The sequence below is a fragment of the Pipra filicauda genome, unplaced genomic scaffold (genome assembly GCF_003945595.2).
Source record: "Pipra filicauda isolate LSUMZ 115617 unplaced genomic scaffold, ASM394559v2 scaffold837_size68763_pilon, whole genome shotgun sequence".
Lineage (NCBI taxonomy): Eukaryota > Metazoa > Chordata > Aves > Passeriformes > Pipridae > Pipra > Pipra filicauda.
Genome location: NW_024105017.1, coordinates 1,385 through 11,557, shown reverse-complemented (window position 1 = coordinate 11,557; position 10,173 = coordinate 1,385). Strand labels below are relative to the sequence as shown.

The following is a 10,173-nucleotide window of genomic DNA, read 5'->3' as shown; positions in this document are numbered from 1 at the left end:
ATGAGGCCCCATATTGTCACAATGGCACTGAAATGATGGAGGATCGCCTTTCTGAACGACTTAGTAAATCAGAAGATGTAACAGAAATAAAAATGATATCCTAATCAACAAAGGGATTTGTTTATTGGCATGGTAGTGGTCTTTTCTTTTAAGACTACAAATAGTTTTAGGAGAGAGAATGTAGATGATACATGGAAAATAATAGAGCACGTATTGCATGACCATCTTCAAGAAATTAGCTTACATGCCTCAGAAAACTTGTTTAATAAGAGATTGTTCTCTTAAGAAGAAAGTCAATTAAATATTGTTTAAGAAAAGGGAAGTTCTAAGACACTTGTCTTAGCTGGTCCTAGAACATTCAGTTTAGGGGTTAGAGGTCGGATAGATCAATCAGAGATGCTACAAGGCCTCCTCCTAAGCGAGAAGGCCACACTCTGCGAACATGACTGCCCCCATAAGAAACAGAAACTAGGTGGCAGTCTTACTCCACGAATAAAACCCAAGAGGCTATTTGACCCCAAAATCATAACCTAATTCTCGACTGCTTGTGAGTGGGGGATCTTTCAAGTATCACTGTATTTATATTCCGAAATTTATACTCATTCTTTGATTCATGCATGGCAGAGTACCCCCATGAATCCCCAGTTGGCATCTTAAAGAAATGTTCGATCCAATGGTTTCTGGTCATTGGGTTTAATTCTTTTGTTTCCCCCTTTGATTCCATGAAGTTCCAAAGATATCCCAGGGTTTGTTTAATTCCATGAGGTCCCGCACGTCCCAATCAAGTGAAATACAGAAGGAAAACAGAGAAGGGAGAGGAGGTGGAGAGGAGAGGGCCCGGCGGTAACAGAGAACCGTGCCCGACGGGGGCAGCGAGAGGTCGGGCGGTGGATCGGCGGATGCGGCTCAGGCGTGTAGCGGGGTTGGCGGCGCTGGTCACTGTTCTGCTCGGTGAGTAGGGTTGGCGGCCGTGGACCATGGTGGGCGGGTGAGGTGTTGGGATGGCAGTGTCCATCCCTCGAGATTGCCGTCCTGCCTGGCAGGTTCTTAACAAACTCTTCCAAACTCTCCTCCCGTCCGTCCCTCCCTCTGCTCCATAAAGCCTTCCCTCGGAAAACTCCTCCCTCTTTTTTGTCGAGCCCTTCTTCTTTCCTTACTTTACTCTCTGTCCTTCAGAGAACTCCTGCAAAACGTCCTTCCCCTTTACTACTTTTCTTTCTCTCTTTGCCTAGCTTAGTCCCGCAGCTTTCCGTTCTTCAGTGACTCCAAAAATCCACCTCTCTTCCCGCACTCATCTCTCCAGCTAATACTTATGGACACTTCCACTACTGGACACCTTGACATCCTCTTAAAATACTTCTCCGTATGGTCCTGACTGTTTCTGTGCCCTTTTCTCTGGGAAACAATATCCAGCGCAAAAAGCAATTCTGACGGTTTTCTTCTTTATCTCCCCGCCAGTGTCTGCAGGCAGAGCCCGGGTGCAGCAGGACCCATCGGCAGAGACCACCGAGGGCAGTGAAATCACCATCAAATGCTCCCACGCCAACCTACGAATCGGCGATTTTATCCATTTCAACCGGCAGCTCCCGGGCCACAGCCCCGAGCTCCTGGTACTCACTGCTAAAGAGTCCGGAGAGCTGCGGGCGCCAGTGGGGCGGCTCTCGGTGTCGGCAGATCGTCGTTGGACCGTCCTCTGGCTCTCCGGGCTCTGTGTTGTGGAAGCGGCACTGTATTGCTGCGCCCTGGCGGACACGGATTCATTGACACGGTCGTCTTTGGACCTTTCAGGGGATTTTCTTAGAAATACAAAAATGGGATAATTGTTTCTACAGCCAAGCAAAATAGCGCCCCTGTGAAAGAAGGGCGTTTCAGTCCTACACAGAGCACAGGCTTGCGACAGAATTTCTGGGTGTCAAGTGACAAACACAGCGCAGCGCAGCGCAAGTCTGGGCATACTGCAGTCAGCTGCAATGTGTGTCCTTAACTTCTCCTGAGCCATCTTCTCCTGAATAATCTTATCCCCTTCAGGCAGGCACCGCGATTCTCTGGTTCATGAAGATCTCTCTCTTTGGATAGGAGGAGGATTCTGGCCTTGCCTTGAGTGTGGGAAAGACACAGTAATGGTCTGCAAGACTTGGAGTGTCACTCCTCGAGGATCTGAAAGCTAAATCTCGGAGGTGTGCTGAAGAATCTGCGGAGGCAGAAAGTGCGAAGGAGCGAGGTGCAGCCAAGCCAGACCAAGTGGTAGAGGTGGTGAGAGAGCAAACAAAAGCAGTCAGAAAGGAGAGACTTCTATCCATGTGGTCCTGGGCTCAGGAGGCTGGTGGCAGGACCATACTCCATTATCCTCTCAGCAGAAATCCAGTGTCCTCACCTTCCTGTAAATGTGTTATCTCTACTCTGATATGTAAGAGGGAAGAACCATGTCAGGAGCCCACAGGTATTGGGAGGGTGAGCTTGATGTTGCTCTTCCACCTGGGAAGACTGTGAAAATATCAGGACCCTCCACGTTCCTCGAAATGTCCTGTTACACCTGGAGGAGGTGCAGCATTTCCACTGTAATGATCTTACCCTTAGCATTTTCATCATTCCATCCTTTTTCAAATCATCATAAATATTTTGTGGAGGAAACGCCATTTTAGACGTAACCACATTGAACAATATGTTTCCTGTGGTATGATGGGTGCCTGGGACCGCTCTGGAGTTGATCTAGAGAAGGGGCTGAGAGTAAGTGTTTACATCCGCCAAGCCCTCAGCCCTTCAGTTGCTCTTTCAGATGGGTGGGCTAAGGCTCTCCCAGCCTCACCTCTCGCAGGTAGCACTCTCGTGGGTGCCCCGTGTGCTCCCTGTGTGTCCGAGAGGATCACCTACTGGAGTCTTGATCCTTTTCCCTGCTCATCACTCATCACTTTCCCTAGGGAATATACTGTCCTTGCCCTCGCTGGGGCTGGGACATACAACAGCCCTGCTGGAGCAACCAGCAGTGAAAGGTGCAGCAGGGAAGAAGACCCGGAGCTCCCAAAATCCGAGCAGCGGGTGTGCAGCAGAGCAAGTGATTGCAGCTGGGGAGGGGAGGACTGCATTGCGAGCTGAACGGGAAAAACCCCTGCCCATGACTGATGCTCCAGAGCCAGGTAATGCTCAGAATGCCATCGGCTGAGGGAGCCACAGGGGTCCTGCTGGGGGAGGGAGAAACACAAAGAGAGCATTTCAGGCACTGAAAGAAGAGATCATTTCTCTGCCCTCCTTCTTCCTTTGCTCCCCCAAGAGAGTCGTTTCTGGTAGCTCTCTTCTCTCGGGACAGGGAAGTGATTTCTGACACTCTCAGCAAACACGCAGGTCGGTCTCAGCATGAACTTCGGCTGTCCCGTCCTCACTCTCTACCTAGGAAACCTTCTGTCTAAATCCCGGTTTTTCATCACTGTATCCTTCTTCCTCCTCCCAGAAAACACTCAAAAGGGTTTTCAGGCCCCTGTGCGGAAATACCACTGAGTAGAGGAAAAATGTTGCAAATCTCGTATTTGTTCTCTTGCATGTGTTCCCTCCAGACGATCTTACTTCTGTAAGGAAATAAGAAGGAAGAGAAACTTCAGATCTCTTCTCTGTCTCTGCTCTTCCCTTCCTCCTCTCTTCCTCTCCCTGTTCTTCTCATCCACACGCTGCCACCACAGGATATGTCGGCTGTATCTCCAGTCGCGCATTTCTGCCCTCTTAGGTATCAGAGGGATGAGAGGGAAGAGATGATGGCGATGAATAAAGCTCATGGCCTGTCAAACTTCAATTCCCCGATAGGAAACCACACCCTTGACAAACAGCCTGCCCCCCCGGCTGCGCAGTGCAGAGCTTCGACAGCCGCTCCTCTGCCGCCGCTCTCGCCTGCCCTCAGCATCCAGCCTGCACCCGACGAGAGCCCGAGAGACACGGAGGCCGCACTCATCCCCGGGGCAGAGTTGGCTGACGAGGGCAGGGGAAGCAGAGGAAGGCAGAGGAGGGAGAGGAGGTGGAGAGGAAGCGACCCTGCCGGAGCAGAGAGCCGGGGCTTGCGGGGGCAGCGAGAAGCCGGGTGGCGGATCGGCGGATGCGGCTCTGGCCTGTAGCGGGGCTGGCTGTGCTGGCCACTGTTCTGCTAGGTGAGCAGGGTTGGGATGGCAGAGCCCGTCCCTGGAGACTGTCGTACTGCCTGGAAGGTTCTTCACAGACCTCAGTCTCCGATCTCTCCTCCCGTCCCTCCCTCCCTCTGCTCCATAAGGCATTCCCTCGGAAAACTCCTCCCTCTTTTCTTTGTCGAGCCGTTCTTTTTTCCTTACTTTACTCTCTGTCCTTCAGAGAACTCCTGCAAGCCGTCCTTCCCCTTTACTACTTTTCTTTCTCTCTTTACCTTTCTTAGTCCCTTACTCGGTGCGCAAGGCTGGCACCCGGGGACCGTGGTGGCCTCGACTGTGGTGGCCGTGCAGGTCCCTCGAGGCTGCCGTCCTGTCTGGCGCGTTCTTCAGAGAGTTCAGTCTCCCAACTAGCCTCCCGTCCGTCCCTCCCTCTGCTCCATAAAGCATTCCCACGAAACACTCACCGCTCTTATTTTTGTGAAGCCCTTCTTTTTCCCTTGCTTTTCTCTCTGTCCTTCAGAGAACTCCTGCAGTCCGTGCTTTGTGTAGTAGTGATACGTCCTTTTTTCATAGGAGTGTTACATTTGCTGCACTGTAGAAACTATTAAAAGAGTGTTGCATTTCTAAGAAAATCCCCTGAAAGCTCCAAAGACGACAGTGTCAATGAATCCGTGTCTGCCAGGTGGCAGGAATACAGTGCCGTGTCCCAAAGACGGGGCCCGGAGGGTTAGAGGAAGGTCCAAAGTCCATCTACCGACAACGACAGTCGCCCCGCTGACGCTCACAGCTCTCTGCACCCTTTAACAGCGCGCGCGAGGAGTTCTGGGCTGTGACCCGGGAGCTGCCGGTAGAAAGGGATAAAATCGCCCATCCGTAGGTTGGTGTGTGAACACTTTATGATGATCTCCCTGCCTTCCGTTGTCTCCACCAATGTGTCTGTCCTACTGCCCCTGGGCTCTGCCTGCAGACACTGGCTGGGAGATAAAGACGAAAAGCCGTCAGAATTGCTTTTTGCACTGGATGTTTTTTCCCAGAAGACAGGGCACAGAAAGAGTCAGGACCGTACGGAGAAGAATTTGACGAGACTGTCAAGATGTGCAGTTGTGGAAGTGTCCATTAGAATTTGCTGGAGAGTTGAGTGCGGGAAAGACAGGTGGATTTTTGGAGTCACTGAAGAATGGGAAGCTGCGCGACTGAGCAAAGCAAGAGAGAAAGGAAAGTAGAAAAGGGGAAGGACGGACTGCAGGGGATCTCTGAAGGACTGAGAGTAAAGCAAGGAAACGGGAACGGCTCGACAAAGAAAAGACCGGTGAGTGTTCCGAGGTAATACTTTATGGAGCAGAGGGAAGGACGGACGGAAGGCTAGTTCGGAGAGTGAGCTCTGGGAAGAACCTGCCAGGCAGGACGGCAGCCTTGAGGGACCTGCACGGCAACTCCAGCCGCGGCCCCCCGGTCCCCGGGCGCCAGCCTTGCGCACCGAGCAGAACCGCGGCCAGCGCCGCCAGTCCCGCTCTCCGCCAGCGCCGAATGTGCCGCTCCACCGCCCGGTCTCTCGCTGCTTCCGATAGCCCCGTCTCTGCTCCGTCCGGGTCGCCTCCTCTCCGCCTCCTCTCCCTCCTCTGTCTTCGTCTCCGTCCACTGTCCTCCTCATCCAACTCAGCCCGGGTACTGTGCCGGGCGCCGACGCCTCTCGGGCTCTCGTCGGGTGCGTGCTGCATGCGGAGGGCCGACGAGAGCGGCGGCAGCGGCGCGGCGGTCAGAGCTCTGCAGCGCGGAGGCGGCGGGGCCGGGCTAGGTGGGGGGGGTGAGGATTGGTATCGAGGAGTTCAAGATTGACAGACCATGAGCTTTTTTCGTGGCCAAAATTTCTTCCCTCTCATCTCTCTTTTGCTGACCCGGGGAGACTCCGGAATTCTTCTCCACGGCACGCACTTTTGAGAAGGGTCGAGGGGCACGAGAGGCAGAACATCCCTCCCGGCTCATCTCCCCGGGTCAACCTCTCCTGGCCTGTCCCGGGGAGCATCCCTGCTGGTAACAGGAACACTTCTGCTGGTGACAAAGACCACCTGGGCTTTTGTCAGGGGCTGTGGCACGAGTGCTACGGAGAGGAAGTGTATTAGAAAAGCACCTTCCCCTGGGAAAGTTTGGTCGTGGCATGGCATCTCCCACCTGCTTTGGAATTTCTGGCGATGCAGTCTCTCTGAGGAGAGCTCTTCTTTGTCCCTCCTCCTGCTCCTCTTACTCAGAGGACCAGGGAACAGCCCGTCACATCTGAACTGGATGTGCTGGAACCAACACATCTGCAACAGGTTGACGGGCACTCTGAGGCACAGCCTAAAGGTTCATTCTCTTTCCCATCGCTCTCAACTCAGTAGAAGGACATGAAGGACCACCAGGGAAGGGTGTGCTCCATTCCCATGTGCACTGGCTTCTCTTCCAGCCCACAGAAGTTCTTTAGCCTTCCCTGGAGAGACACGGAAGGACTAGAGAGGGTGACTCTCTTTGCATTGAAGAAACAAGTCTTGAGCACACACCTGGTGGTGGTGTGGGGAGATGACCCTGAGGAAGTACAATTGCCATCGGCCTCCTGGGGGAGCCTTGAAATTATGGGGACAAAGAGTGTCTCGTTGTCACTTGGAATTTACGGTACTAAACCCTGGCAAAGCCCCTGGATGCAGCTCTGGGATGTGCTTCTGTGCACAGAGCTCCCCGTGCCCATCCCTCAGGCCGTGGGACTTCTCAGATAGTGGCAGAGCAAGTGGCACCCCACAACGGCTGAGTTGTGTCCAGGCTCCTGGCGTGGCAGCAGGAGCCCCAGGAGATACTGCCCCTGCTGCCATGAACTGTCTGTCTGGGTGTGTGCCAGGGAAAGACAGGTGTGTCTGAAAACCCGTGTGTGACCGAACAGTGAGTCCCTGCCAGAGGCCATTTTCCAGCACTGCTATGCAGTACGTCGTTCCCAGTCTGTCCGTACAACTGAGGTTGCCCCATCCCAGGGACAGAATCTGGCACTTCCCCTTGTTGAACTTCCTCTGGTGGATGATTGCCCAAACCTCTGACTTGAGGTCTCTCTGCACTGCCTCCCTCTTCCATGAGGCCCTAGAGTGTCCCAATGACCTCTTGATTCCAGGGGAGTCTGCAGTGTTCAGTGTTCCAGGTGTTACCTGAAGCCCCATATTGTCACAATGGAACTAAAATGAGAGAGGATCTCCTTTCTAAAACGACTTAGTACATCAGAAGTTTTATCTTAGGTAAAAATGGTATCCTAATTCTCTTAAGACTTCAGTTATTTTTAGGAAAGAGGATGTAGATAACACATGGAAATGAATAGAGAGTGTATCGTATGCCCATCTTCAAGACATTAGCTTACATGCCTCAGAAATCTTCTTTAATAAGAGATTGTTCTGTTAAGAAGAAAGTCGATTAAATATTGTTTAAGCAAATGGGAAGTTCTAAGACACATATCTTAGTTGGTCCTAGAACATTTAATTTAGGAGTTAGAGGTCGGATAGATCAAGCAGAGACGCTACGAGGCCTGATTAGCGGGAAGACCACTCTCCGAATATGACTGCCCCCCCCGAAAAAAAATGGACGCTAGATGGCAGTCTTTCTCCACGAATAAAACCCAAGACGCTATATGACCTCAAAATCATAACCGAATTCTCCACTGCTGGTGAAGGGGGAAGGAGTCTTTCAAGTGTCACTGTATTTATATTCCGAAATTCATACTAGATCTTTGATCCATGCATGGCAGAATACCCCATGTATTCCCAACTGACATATTAAAGAAATGTTTGATCCAATGGTTTCTGGTCATTGGATTTAATTCTTTTTTTTCCCCCTTTGATTCCATGAAATTACAAAGATATCTTTTAGGGTGTGTTTAATACCATGAAGTCCCGCCTCCGAGTGCCCGTCAACCTGCTGCAGACTTGCTGGTTCCAGCACATCCAGTTCAGATGTGACAGGCTGTTCCCTGGTCCTCTGAGCAAGAGGAGCAGGAGGAGGGACACAGAAGAGATCTCCTCACGGAGGTTGCATCTCCATGAATTTCAAAGCAGGTGGGAGATGCCATGCCACATCCGAGCTGAGCCGGGAGGGATGTTCTGCCTCTCGTGCCACTCGACCCTTCTCAAAAGCACGTGCCTTGGAGGAAAATTCCGGAGTCTTCCCGTGCCAGCAAAAGAGAGATGAGAGGGAACAGATATTGGCCACGAAAAAAGCTCATGATCTGTCAATCTTGAATTCGTCGATACCAATCCTCACCCCTCCCCCCTAACCCGGCCTTGCTGCCTCCGCACTGCAGAGTTCTGACCGCCACGCCGCTGACGCCGCTCTCGCCGGCCCTTCGCATCCAGCCCGCAACGAAGATAATCCGAGAGGCGTCGATGCCCGACAAAGTACCCGGGCTGATTTGGATGAGGAGGGCAGTGGACGGAGACGAAGACAGAGGTGGGAAAGGAGGCGGAGAGGAGACGGAGAGGAGGCCTTCCCCTTTCCTACTTTCCTTTCTCTCTTGCTTTGCTCAGTCGCGCAGCTCCTTATTCTTCAGTGACTCCAAAAATCCACCTCTCTTTCCCTCGCTCATCTCTCCAGTAACTCTAATGGACACATCCACAACCGCACACCTTGACAGTCTCGTCAAATTTTTCTCCGTATCGTCCTGACTCTTTCTCTGCCCTGTCTTCTGGGAAAAAACATCCAGAGCAAAAACAATTCTGACGGCTTTTCGTCTTTATCTCCCAGTTAGTGTCTGCAGGCAGAGCCCAGGTATAGCAAAACGCATTGGTAGTCCAGGGAGGGCAGTGAAATCACCATAAAGTGTTCACACGCCAAACTACGTATCGGCGATTTTATCCATTTCTACCGGCAGCTCCCGGGTCACAGCCTCGAACTCCTCGCACGTGCTACTACAGTGTGCAGACAACTGCGGGCAGCAGTGGGGCGGATTTCGTTGTCGGGAGATGGTCGTTGGACCTTCCTCTAACTCTCCCGGCCCCGTCTTGGGGACGCGGCTCTGTGAAGAACCTACCAGGCCGGACGGCAGCCTCGAGGGATTTGCACGGCAAACCCAGCCGCGGTTCCCCCGGTCTCTGGGCGCCAGCCGTGCGCAGCGAGCAGAACCGCGGTCAGCGCCACCAGTCCCGCTCTCCGCCAGCGCCGCATCAGCCGATTCGCCGCCCAGCCTCTCGCTTTCCCCGACAACCCCGTCTCTCTGCTCCCACCGGACCGCCTCCTCTCCGCCTCTTCTCCCTTCTCCCTCTCCTGCCCTCCTCATCCAAATCAACCCGGGTACTGTGCCGGGCGCCGACACCACTCGTACTATCTTCGGGTGCGGGCTGGATGCGGAGGGCCGACGGGAGCCGTGGTAGTGGCACGGCGGTCAGATCTCTGCACCGCGGAGGCGGCGGGGCCGGGTTAGTTGGGGGGGGTGAGGATAGGTATCGAGGAATTCAAGACTGACAGATCATGAACTTTTTTCGTGGCCATCATCGTGGCCATCATCTCATCTCCCTTTTGCTGGCCCGGGAAGACTCCGGAATTGTCCTCCACGGCACGCTTTTGAGAAGGGTCGAGGGGAACGAGAGGAAGAATATCCCTCCCGGCTCAGCTCCCCGGGTCAGCCTCTCCTGACCTGTCCCGGGGAGCATCCCTGCTGGCAGCAGGAGCACTTCTGCTAGAGACAAAGACCACTTGGGCTTTTGTCAGGGGCTGCGCCACCAGTGCTACGGCGAGGCTGTGCATGGGAGAAAGCTCGGACGTGGCATAGCATCTTCGAAATTCTTTGGACTTAATTGCGATGCAACCTCTGTGAGGAGAGCTCTTCTATGTCCCTCCTCCTGCTCCTCTTGCTCAGAGGACAAGAGAGGAGCCTGTCACACCCGAACTGGATGTGGTGAAAGCAGCACATCTGCAGCAGGTTGAGGGGCAGAGTGCCGAGGCGGAACTGGTTGAGGAGGGCAGGGGAGGTAGAAGAAAGCAGAGGAAGGAGAGGAGGTGGAGAGGAGGTGGACCGGCCGGAGCAGAGAGACGGGGCTGTTGGGGGTAGCGGGAGACCGGGCGGCGGATC

The 10,173-nt window shown here is 53.4% G+C and overlaps 1 gene segment (V, D, J or C); it reads left to right on the top strand.

Moving 5' to 3' along the window:
• Positions 1–899: 899 nt before the first annotated feature.
• On the top strand, positions 900–1,820 carry LOC114000274. The segment is given in 2 exon segments: positions 900–951; positions 1,459–1,820. Coding segments are annotated over 2 exon segments (414 nt in total).
• Positions 1,821–10,173: the final 8,353 nt, after the last annotated feature.